Below are 12,684 nucleotides of genomic sequence, written 5' to 3'. Positions count from 1 at the left end.
CGAATCAAAGAAAAGCAAACAAGTTTGAAGCGAGCGCCCACACAAGTCTTGCTAAGGCGGGAAAAAGGAGCATTTGCGCCATCTAGAGGCAGGTATAACAGAATAAAACAGCGCAACATAGCACGGGAAAACTGAAACATTAATCATAAAAATTTACATTGCACATAAAAACAGGCTATTCGATGTGTAAAAACATTACAGAGAAAATTTCTTGAAACTTTAAAATCGGTGATAACAGGCTTTTCACTTTGCAGACTAAGAAATAATATTGTTCTGGAAAGTACGACACGATTTGCGCGATGTAGTGGTTGGATTGTGATGACAAATAGGCAACAATGCAAAATTGCGTATAAATTTTGAATACAATATAATGTGGTGATCAAAATCCACTTGAAAATCAAATGCATGCTGAATTCCAACAGAAAGTTTGATCGAGACCAGAAAGTTCAAGTCCCGGCGGACAACGTACAGTAATTTTAATACAATTAACTCCGCACGATTGCTAAGATTCCTAAATGCTGAAGGCTGTAACGCAATAGCACGTAAAACAACTTACAACAGACCAAAAAGTTAATGATATGAAACAGTATGAAAATAATTCCATTAAGACAGGCAGTTCACTCGTTTGATAATATTGTCATTATGTACACAATAGGCCTTATGACATAACAAACAACGCAGGGTAGCTCGGAACCAGGAAATATGCAAACAGGCCCCAGAAATAGCAGGAAGTTATGTAAAACCTGCACAGGCTATATTGTAACACCCCTGTGATTACCGCAAGTTGGAATACATTGTTATAAAAACAGGCTTCTCCTATCATCAACGTTGTTACAATGTAAAATTTGTTTCTCACAGAGGTAAGTAGAATGAAGGATAAAAACGCAAGGTCTGCACAATATTGTGTGATAAAAATGGTAAGATGGTCATCGTGTCTCATTTGAAAACGAGATTTATTATCAATTACAGTGGCCAGTCTCGCAGGATTGACATTTTAAATCAAACAAATTGATTTGTGGACGATTATATTAAACGACCTTGATCTGCTGACAAAGAATTAACACACTGCTGTGAAAAAACACAGTTAAATGGGAGAAGTGAAAAATATGTCTAAAAAGTTGGGTATAAAACGAAGAATTAAAACTGCAACAAGTTACTACATGATATTCTACTGGCAAGACAGCAACTTAAATGAAAAAACAAGTATTTCTGGCTGCACTTGTGAATGAAAAGTCAAGTAATCTCGAGTTTAATTAAAGTAGTCGTGATCATTGGTATGTTTAATCGTTAATACGTCATCGTGATCAATGATGACGTTCCACTGAAGCCGGACTACATGATAAAATTATTAGAGATTGTTAGCAAAAGAAAAATTGCTAATAAATCTCATCGACGAAAACCAATATTATGTTAAGTCATAGCATCGTGGTCGGTATCTTAACCCACCGAGTTGAGTATCGTGGGTATGGCATCACAAAGGACTAATGTATATGTTTACAATATAAAGGCATCGTTCGCAAAAGTGACTCACAAATGGAAATATGCACGAAGATAACAGAAACAATCTTCTCCATAATTTGCATAGAAACAACGAACACAAAACGCCGGTACAGAAGCATTCATCCAATGAAACTGACACCATACATCACAACTATTCCGAGTACAACGAGGAATACCTGCGCAACTGATTCTCTGCAACAGTTAAATAAAGCTCAGTGGAATGACTTCAGCAAAACCAGTAGATGTGCAAAACGACGTTAAAGTAAATATGACGCAATTAGAAGGCGACAAGCGAACATGAAGTGGACGTTGTCCTGCAGTGACAATGAAAGCTTCGTAGAACTAGTTACGCAACTCACCTTGCTGACGTTTCTTTTAGAATATCTGGTAGCACAGTGCAAAGGGCAACGTAGATGAAACCGCCCGACGTGAATGGTAGAATCCAGGCCACTTGGTCGCCTTTTACAAGAAAAACTAATTTTGTTTAGCTGCACTATGAGCTATTGATTACAAAAATTTGAAGCACATTCCATTCACACGTTTCTAGTACAAGAGATGTTGAGCCTGGTTATGTTTTGCCAGCTCACGTCACAATGGAAAATAGGCGGCAATATTACGTCATAATTCTTTCATTGAGATAGATAGAGGCATGTGTTACTTTACTTGACCCGAAATGTAAATAGTTAATGCAGTGACAGCAAGTTTAATGGCGCCTGTTACGCAACACCGCAGTATTTCGTCATGTCATTCGTTAAACAAATACTGACCTGCTTTCTTAGCTGACTCAGCTAACAACGCCACAAAAACCCCAACTAATCCTCCGGTCGCGGTGAGAACTTGTAGCTTAGCCGCGTGCCATCTGGTGAAGCCGGCTCGTAAAAGGATCGCGAAATCACCGACCTAATATCAAGACCGGTAATTATGACTCTTTAGCTGACGCTTTGCTAAGCTTGTTTACTTCTAAAAATTCACAAGCGAGAAATACAATAACAAAACAGCTACCATTTAAGATACGGGCAATATGTAGGTCATTGCCCTTATTTTGTAACTGATCAATGATCAATAAATCATTCACAACATTAAAAGAAAAATTAACTCTTCTGTTTATCATTGGCACCTCGTGTGGAATTTCGTGAAGAAGAATGGCGCATGTCGTCACAAATCCTACGCGGCAGCTGACCAGGTAACTGCCACCTACAGCCAGGCCATGAGTAAAGTTGTCAATGCAGTTTGCCAGTAAGTTGAGGTAACCGCTCATCTGTGAAGATAAGCATTAAATTGATATTTACTTCACCCGTGTCACTTATCACCAGAATGTTAAATATCACGCATAGTGTCAGGCCTGTTATAGGCTGTTAAATTCATTTAAGTTGTATATTAACAAAACGGCCTTAAGTTTTGCAAAAACTATAACCCTTTTAATTCAGCTAACAACGCACTTGTGATTGTGAATTGGCCAGGTTTTAAGCAAACAATCATTTCAAAGAAACTAAATAAAGATTTCACCTTAATCTTTGGTTGCTTTTGCAAAGGCTTGGATTGAATATGGGCATGACCATTACTGATTCCATTTGAACAGTGTCGACCATTCTTAATTGACCCATTCATGACTTTGTTGTTGTTGCCATTCATGTTGCAAAGTTTCTGCTCACAAACAAAATAACAAAATCATGTGATTAGATAGGAAGCTTTCGCAGACAAAATATGACAACTAAATAGCAGCTCTAAACAACAGCAATGCTTGTGAAGCATGGTACAAAAAGCAGAATGAGGCATATCATGATGGTGCCATGTACCACGATATCTTTGCCAGAGTGATCAGCATTACTGCCGTTGTTGTTGCTTGCTTCAAAATCAGGGAATATTTTCTCTAGGGTACAGAAACTTATCAAGCCCGCAAGGATCCATAATCCATTCCATATCATTGGCCAATGATCGTAGCTACCATCTGGGTAGGAAACAAAATATTTTAAGAAATTGCAACAGATATCTCCCAAAGTAGAACGAATGGACAAACATGTGGTCTCTGCATTCTATTTCCTTCTTGAGGGGAAATAAACTAACTTAGTAGCTTGCGGTGGTTAAGCAAATCTGATTGATTAATCGTTTAAATAACTAACCATGCCCTGCATACCAACACTTATGCGTTATTGTTTGCATAATTTTTTCCTTCATTGAAAGTTATGTCAAACAAAGACAGCTGTTTAAATGCCTATGTGTGTGCTATAATAAGGTAGCAAACAACTCATATAAAGGAAACTTAAACTATTACCACAGCAAAGCAACAAGGACCGTTTAGTCAATTTATTATTTTCATAACCTTTTCACTTGTTTATGATTATAATTATCATTAACCAGCTATCCACCCCACTGCTGGCAGACAACCTCCATTAAATTGTTACATAGCCGACATGTTTCCTTAGAATCCTTACCTGGGCTAACCACTTCCAAATGCTCCCAAGATTCGGGCAAGAGGTGTAGGAATACGTCTCCAAGAAGTCCGCCGACTGCGAAACTTAACAACCTTTTCAGTCGTGCACCACCAGCTAGAATAGAATGGAAGCAGTTTACAACTATTGTTTGAATTTTACAGCCCTCAGTAAACTCGGTACTTATACTTTAAAGTTTTATGGTTTATCTGGACATTTTTCTTTATGTCTATACCGTGTGCTATGGTAGGCCTACTAATAGGGGATGTGTAATGCTGACTTGCTGAATAGATTCATATTGATACGAAGTTGTCATTAAGTGCTAGTAGCAACCATAGTTGGTGAAATATAAGACAATTTCAACCAAGTATTCCTAAACACAAACCAACTGTGCCAAATGCTTCACTTCTCGATACATGCTTATTAGTTATTACATTTTAACCATGTTGCAAAGTGTCACCTCTAAGTATTCAGATTTACAGCACTACTAGTGTTACAATATTGGTGTGCAGTTTCTACAATGTCATCTACCTTCTACAGGATTTAAGCATTAAAAACACCAGTAGAACCAAAGCACTGGGAACACTGCACCTGTGCTGCAGTCGTTAACATATATAGAAATAACAAAAACACTGTAAACAGTAAACACAAACAGCAGTAACAACAAGCTGCAGGACGAATCCTGTTCAGTAGCAGGTGATGGTGAAACTAATGTTAATTGGAACTAACGAAATAATCAAAAGTGATAAAGGGGCAGAAAAAATTCTCAATACGTCACCTTTTTTGTCGAGGACGATCTCATTTTCAACTTTGGGTAATATGAGCAGTGGGACGATGCCGCTGAGTCCGACTAAGACGGCGCTTAAAACGCTGAAAAGCCACGCGTCTCGTCTTGAGTAAATGTTAGTCAGAACTTCCGAGCTTGATGAAAAATCCTCATTTTTGTCTTTGTCTTCTTTTACAAAGTCTTGGTGAATTTCTTCTAAACTCTCAAACGATGTATTTGTTGGAGGATATTTTGTAGAGCGACCTGTTCGATGGATGCTCAAAATCTGCCAGCTTGGCTGAGGGAAACTGATCAAGAGCAGCAGGAGTGCATGGGCAAAAAACTTGACAGACTTCTTGTGCAACAACGACATAATTCCCTGATGTTGAAACAAATCAATTGCTACTGTCACTGCAGCAGGCAATTAATTAACAATTAGTTAATGTTTGAAATCAGACAGACACCTTTGTGTAAACCATATTCCTGATCTATTTGCATAAAAGTAGGTTTTACTGCAGATTCCTGCTGTAAAATTAAAGCGTCATATGATTGCACGGAAATCCAAAAAAATTAAACTCTGAGATTGTAATTTTAACCAGTGTAAAATTAACGTGGATGTCACTGAGAATAAACATTAGGAAAATACAGATTAAAATCTAGCGTCTAAATTACAAAATCAAACTTTGATGAGTCGTTTGTTATCTTGTATGCTCCTTTTACAATAATTGAACTAAGAGGATTATGGTACAAAGATGAACACATTTTAATATCCCAAATGTGATAAATCACTGAATCACATTTGTATAATTTGGTCCACAATTTGTGTACACATAATAATCAGCATATTCTGTATATATAAAATCATCGAACCTACTGACACATTTAATAATAGAAAGCACCAAGAATTATGAGTCATACTGTACAGCTGTTCAAGCTGCAATTTTCACAATAGATCTTACTATGTTGTCTGGTGTCATATTGATGCACCTATTTCAAATTGGCGGGTGGCAGAAAAAGAGTCTAATCAATGCTACCTGTCTCTGACGGCTCTAAATGATTAGTCTATTAATTGGTGAATCAGTAGATTAGGCACACTACACTTCACAGCATCATAGTCAAATCTAATTGCACACATCAGCAGATTGTACACATTGAAAGCATGAACAGACCTACTCAGTTAGAAGGAAGACATGTCCTTTTCAGAATATCAATCATATCAATATTTCATATCAAAACAAATATTCAACTGTTTGAAATATCTTTTTACAGTATTTCTTAAGTAAACTCAAATTTGCTTTTGTTCCGTCTAAAAGCAAAACGCAGAAGCTAAGTTAGGAAGTAAAAATGCCGATACCATATAAAGACCACACTAGACTCAAGAATTTAATACATTTCGTCTTGCTCGATATTAGTTTCTCAATTAGGTTTTTGGAAAAGACCTGCAATTTAACTTCTATTCTTCAGCTATAGACTAATAGACCTAGCACCAAAATTTACTAAATCACGCATACAGTGTTACGTACTAACGTAAGCTGATCAAGACAAAAGAAGCCTTCCATCTTCGACTGTTGCAGCGCGCAATATGACTGCATCGGTTCATTAGCTCGGCTTGCTGCTTGATTGCTTCCTGAAATGAAAAAGCAGCTGCTCGTTTCCAACAACAAAACAACTAGAAAGTGTTGCTTGAGCGCCGCTTGCGGCGACTAGTATTTTAAATTAAAACGCAAAGCGTCGCTAAAGAACGATTCTGCCAAGAATGATTCGAATCGATTTTACAAATTTAGAATAAAAAAAATAACAATGGTTTTTGTGAAAACAATTAATCTATCATAAAAATTCAACCAATGATAGTTACTGAAATCAGAGTGGATTTTTTATAAATTTAGCCAAAGCATTGTTGTGATGATCCAGAATCAGATCGAAAATTTTTTCTTGGAGCGCTTGGTGTCGAACCATTGTCCTCTTCCGTCTTTAAATTTTGTAAAAACCAGTTAGCATTTTTATGTTGTTCCTTCTTCTCATTAATCACAGTTTCTTCGTTTTTGCGACTTCTCATTTGCTATAATCGTTGCTTGATTAACGACAAAAAAATTTGCACAAAGCATTGCAAAAAAACAATGATCATATTTAACAAAATGAATAAATGACCGATCTTTCCTGATGACCGATAAGTTACTGATATGCTATTTTTAGGCCGTAGCCACATTGACATTTCACCAGAACTGACTTTATGTTTGTTTAACTTATTCGAGCGAGAGTTGCAGGTTATAAGTAAGATTCAAAATATTGCCAAATATTCAATCTTAACGGATTGAACAAACTCGGTTAAAAATTTAACATAACGTTTTCTCTGCCACCAAAATAAAAACTTTTATTGGCGATTCGATCCTAAAAAGCCTACGTAAATGAGCTTTGTAACACCATTTCAATTGTTTCGGGAAAATGACATCATTGAAGAAATGATCAGAGTCGAGATGACACACTACCATCTCCGGTTAATATGTCCTTATCCCATTTGTAGGGATTCAGGATCAGTTTAGGTTGAAAGAAATGAAGCAAATGAGCTCGAGTTTCGGGTTCGATTTTTCAGAAGCAAACTTAAACCGATTTAGGCCGCAACTGCTGGGTCGTTGGTTCAACACTGCTTGAATCGTAACACAGGACGACAAACACACCACTATAGTGACGTAACAAAGCATGTATTTTTCTCCAACAACATGCAAGGGCATGAACGCTCCTCGGTACGGTACAGGCTCGCTTTATCACCATCTGCATGAAACGCGTGGTTTTGCTAAAATTGCTTTGGGAATTTTATTGTAAGAATAAGCTATTTTTAAAGGCGACCTTAAGACGTTTTTAGACATTAAGTGTAAAAACGTTAGCTTTTACGTTAGTTTTAACGTTTTAACGTTAGTTTTTACGTTATTTTTAATGTTTTAACATTACTTTTTACGTTTTACGTTAGTTCTTAACGCTCAGTTTGTGCTAAGAAGCGCAAATTCGTTTAATTGTCTTCACTGTCAAGAGAAATGTGCCTTGTTCTGATCAAAATCCTTATCAATTGACTAACAGTACTGACTACCAGGTCGACAAAATCGTCGAAAATAGGCTGCTGCATATGATTAACCATACGTGTCAGAATGCGCCTTATTCAGCGTGCACGTAAATTCCGAACGCGATGACAATTTACGAACGCGAAAGTACGATATTTTGCCTCGCCGAAAGCTTCATAACAACGCGTTCACAAATTACATGCACACTAAACTATCGTGTAATAAAAGCATAGCTCTGTCGGCCGAACGGGTTATTATTATACACAATTGTAGATTGTGAACGTGTCCGTAATTCGTGTACTCGTTGACAAAAAACAGTGCTCTCTAATTTTCAACAGGATTGCAATTTACAGGCGTGAACCAATAGTGTGACCTGTTTGGCCAACGCAGATAATTTTTTGCACGACAATTCAACGTGCATGCAATTTATAAACGCTTATGTAATTTACCAACTCGTTATTATGACCCTTTTGGTCAGACAAAAAAATTAAACCTACGCGTTCGTAACTTGCGATTATGAACCTTTCGCCAGCCGGAATATCTTACTTGCGCGTTCGCAATTTACGAACGTTTTAAAAGATGCGAATTCTGGCACATATGGCAAAGCATAGCTGCATGTCTCCGTGCAAACTTATCATGCGTGATGATAAAGCGTTGACACAGACTCGAGCAATCCTTGAAATCGGAAGGTCCCGAACAAAGATGTTTTACGTTCTTTTTTCGACGTCGTGAATACACCTAGTTGGCGTATGTCGTAATTCGATATTGACGTGTAAAAACATCTCATGATGACGTCACAAAGCCTTAACAAAGCAGCTAAAATTTGAATCGAACTGCAGTCAATATAAAGCAGTCATTCTCAAAATTATGTGTCGCGACACAACGCTGTCCCATGAGATTTCCACTAAGCCTTGAATGTTTCAAGAGCATCTCTTATCTGTCTGCGTTCTTGGAGTTACGATAACATCGCAGGGAAGGTCACTGTAGCATGTGTTACATGATGACACCGGCCCCAGTACAAGACTGGCGTAACCCGTTTCTGCAGCAGTATAACTGAGTTATAGTGACTTCAGTGAAGTGTAAAGGCGCAATAACTGCAACGTTTTTGCTGATCTAAATGTTGTTGTGCCATGGTGACGTCATAATTTGTTTGAGTGTTTTGATGGTCAGTCGTGTTATGAAGAGTCAATATTTTATTTAAAACTTTGTAATAAACATCTAAACTAAACATTTTGGCACTTTTTTCAGTTTTTTTTGATAATATACGGATGCGAAATAAGGATAACCAGACTAAATGTTTCAGAATTATCCAATAATAGCAGGATAACTTGAACTTTTTAATTTGAATCTTCTTTTTCTGCTGCGTTATATGGGTTATTCCGGTTTCAGGTGTGTAGTAAGTATGTATAATTATTTATGTGTTTCGTGTTTTTGTGATCGTTTTTGGTTGCTTACCTTTCTGCCATAATCTACGAATCTTGCAAAAAAAGAAGATTTTATTTAAAAATTGCTCAATATTTTGAAAAATACCATATTTTAATGAAAGTGACTATTTCATCACAAGTAGATCATGCAGTCTGTTAAAGTGAAGATGGACGGTTAGGTAAAGAGAATGATTTTGGCGCAAAATATAATTCAATTTTAGCCAGATTAGGTTTTATTTTAGTTAAATTTATAGATCAAAAGATAGCTTTAGGTTAATGTGTCATAACATTAACTTACATTAACAAAGAACAATAGCTTCGAACGCACGACTTTTTGCCGGTGAGATAACGACAGCACATTTAAATTATCATGAATGCATTCAGAACATCTTAACTTCGAGATAACTTCGCTGTTTTACCTACAAAACCTAATCTTGAATTTAAATTTTGTTGATTTTAAATTAATCATTACTTCTCGACATTACATTACATGTTTTTATTGTGAGTTTTGTTCTTATCGCCTTTTCGCGCGCTGGGATCTTTTTATTGCCTCCCTTATCTTGAGTCTCCCCGCGCTTGATTAAGTTGTAAACTCTCCACGCGGTAATCTTTGTTTCAGATTGTTTTAGTTCATGTAGTGAACGTTGTCACCTATAACATCTTCTAGCCAGGTTGTTCAGAAGCCCCAGTTTACTATGATTGAGGAAGTAGCGATGCATATATAGTGAGGAGGCAGCCTTTGAGTTATTGGCATTGGTTCTTTGCTGTGTGACGAGCTACGTAGGCTTCCTGACGAATCAAATGTCATCCGTAGAGTTGCGGATCACGGTGATTAGACGCAGTTTTCCACCTTTTTGTACAGATTTTGTTCAAGCGTACATTTGTGTTATTTTCTACGCTTGTTTTTCAGCCTAAACGTGATACAATAACCTTGGACTGACATAAACTGGTTTTTTATTTCACGTTTACTTGTAATTGTTGTCTTGAATGCGTTACTTTGACCACTAAAGCTAATTTGTGCGAGAAACGTGTATAGTTACATCCATTTAATCGTGCAATAGCCTACGGTTTGTTATTTTAACGCTGCGTTCATCGCTGATGTAAAAACACATTAGCAGGCCTAAATCACGGGACAAAATTTATGCAGCCTATATCCAAGTTTTTTAATTCTAAATGAACCCAATTATGAGGTCACAATACACGTTTTCAGTACAATACAAGTTAATGCCAATTACAGTTTGGAACAGTGGTTTAACCTTATATGACTTTTAACTTAATACAGAAAGGATTAGTTTAAGACTAGCTGCACTAGCATATATACAAGGAGCTAGCATGGACTTCCAAGAACGATTCGAGTTCCTTTCCAGTTGCAAGTTTGTTTATATTAAAGAGTTTACAGTTGCGTAGAACTGTAAAAAGTTGTGATTGTAAAAAAGTTTTTATTTTTATAAAAACTTGGTTTAACTGAAAGCTCGTTGTCTCCTAATAGCAGGACATTTAGTTGACAAAATAGAACGTTTCAGAAAAAAATATTTTTTCATGGTTTCAGGCGATCGACTGCAACCACGAAAAATTAACACGACCTCTTGAAAAAGTTCTGCCACAGAAAGTTTGATTTTCCTAAAAAAATCACGTGATACTTGCATGCTGCCGAAACGCCGATCACGTGATTCTGCATGCCTTTGACGCGTGATCGGATGATGATGATGAAAACATGTTAAATGATGATGAAAGCCGGGACTTGGTTTCTCAGTATAGTTAAGTTGTTTCTGAGGAAAGGTTGTTACAGTTTAATAACTTAATTGTGTTGGAACTCGGTTATATCTGTAGTGTTAAACGATAGACTTATGTTGGGTATTAGAAGTTCAGAAACGATTTTCGAAGATTGAAATTTAGTGTTGGAGATTTTTGATTCTCTTACCCTTAGGTGGCAATAGACAGCAAAATTACAAGAAATATAATTTAATAGTGTTTTTATGTATAAGCCAGACAGCGTTAAATAATTTCGACAAATTTACAAGTGATTTGCGATAAAGACCTACATTTTTATTGATGCTTTTGGCAGTTTAAAGAAAACTTTGCTTTGACAAACTTGGCGATAAACTTCGAGACTTTGTAAACAATTGACATGAATTATTTAAAAAGAGTTGATTCATTTTTGTTGTTTCACTGAAAACTGAAAACTGAAAAACTGAATATGAAACGAGAAATGAATTTTTTTATCGAAACGTTTCTTTTTTTTTTATTTCTAATTTCTCAGTGAAAATGATGAAACATTATTTCATAATTTCATAGAAAATCAGACGTCATAGAATGGCTCGCCATGTTTTAAGATGACGTACCTGATGGCACTTGGTAAAACAAACATCAGCTCTGCTGCATACCAAGCGTCATTTTTCGACCGATTGCAGTGATTGTTGCGATCTAGCTGTAACTACCACGAGTTCGTTCACTTCTAAAATGTTATTTACAAATGTTAAAATGTAGTTTTTTAGCGGATTCTTTCAAAGTGACTAAAAATTATTTCATAAAATCTTTCAAATCAAATAATCAGTTTTATTCGTAAATTTCCGTCTTTAATAGTATGCAACAATGGTCTATAATTACGTCACTATTGATTTCCTGTTGCACCTTACTAACAGATCACGACTGCCAGTGTATTGAGTATTATAGCCAGGGTTGCCATACCGTCCTTATTTATAAGATTTGTCCTTATTTTAAAGGTCCGTGTCTTAGAAAATATGTTTGTCCTTATTTCTAAGAAATGTCCTTATTTTCAACTTTCGTCCTTATTTTTAGGGCGGAGGTGGGCACTTTCGTCCTTATTTTGGGCATTTTGTCACCTTACGATACCATTTTGTACCAAAGAGATACCAAAATTATGAACATGCAGATAGTGTCTTGTTTTTTTTTTTTTTTTTTTAGAAACATTGTTTGCTTTCTCTTGTTGTACACTGTTTAAGGTGGTATTCCTCGTTCGTTTTCTAGTCGTCCTTATTTTTGAGTTGAGACTGATGGCAACCCTGATTATAGCGTTGAGAATTTAAGCACGAATAATAATAGGACAGCGGTGTATGAGCTGTTAGCAAATTAAAGTGGTAATTCGCACGAATATTTGAGAGCTAATTGCCAATCTAGGGCAGAAATGTCGGATTATGACGGTTTCAGCTGCGACTCTAATTAGGATCAACCAAAACTTTATGTTGAAGCGGCTGGATTAAAACTTTTCGTGTTAACAATGCACTAAGCCTAGTCTAAAAAGTTTTCAAATCGGTTTAAATTAATTTAAAGCGAGGATATTGCAAGATTTGATATTGGAATAAAGTTTGGATGAGTTGAACAAATTTAGCGATTACATTACGCTCAGTACGTTTAAAATTGCGCGCAATTTAGGTTTTCTTGGTCACTTTTATAAAGTGTGATGTCATAGTCATATTTCCATGACTATTTTTCTAAATGATTTTAGAAATTTTTTCATGAAAAACTGTTTAAGTCACAATCTTATATATATG

The 12,684-nt window shown here is 36.3% G+C and overlaps 1 protein-coding gene across 1 annotated transcript; it reads right to left on the bottom strand.

Moving 5' to 3' along the window:
* Positions 1 to 1,064: 1,064 nt before the first annotated feature.
* LOC143459004 (zinc transporter ZIP13-like) lies at positions 1,065 to 6,271 on the bottom strand. The gene is made up of 8 exons (XM_076955943.1): positions 4,708 to 6,271; positions 3,933 to 4,046; positions 3,297 to 3,448; positions 3,007 to 3,144; positions 2,618 to 2,758; positions 2,268 to 2,400; positions 1,860 to 1,959; positions 1,065 to 1,692 (listed from the first exon to the last, which is right to left on the bottom strand). The coding sequence occupies exons 1-8, from the start codon at positions 5,066 to 5,068 to the stop codon at positions 1,620 to 1,622; spliced, it is 1,212 nt and encodes a 403-aa protein (XP_076812058.1). The 5' UTR covers positions 5,069 to 6,271; the 3' UTR covers positions 1,065 to 1,619.
* Positions 6,272 to 12,684: the final 6,413 nt, after the last annotated feature.

The sequence above is a fragment of the Clavelina lepadiformis genome, chromosome 5, assembly GCF_947623445.1.
Source record: "Clavelina lepadiformis chromosome 5, kaClaLepa1.1, whole genome shotgun sequence".
Taxonomy (NCBI): Eukaryota; Metazoa; Chordata; class Ascidiacea; order Aplousobranchia; family Clavelinidae; genus Clavelina; species Clavelina lepadiformis.
This window is presented reverse-complemented; position numbering and strand designations above follow the sequence as displayed.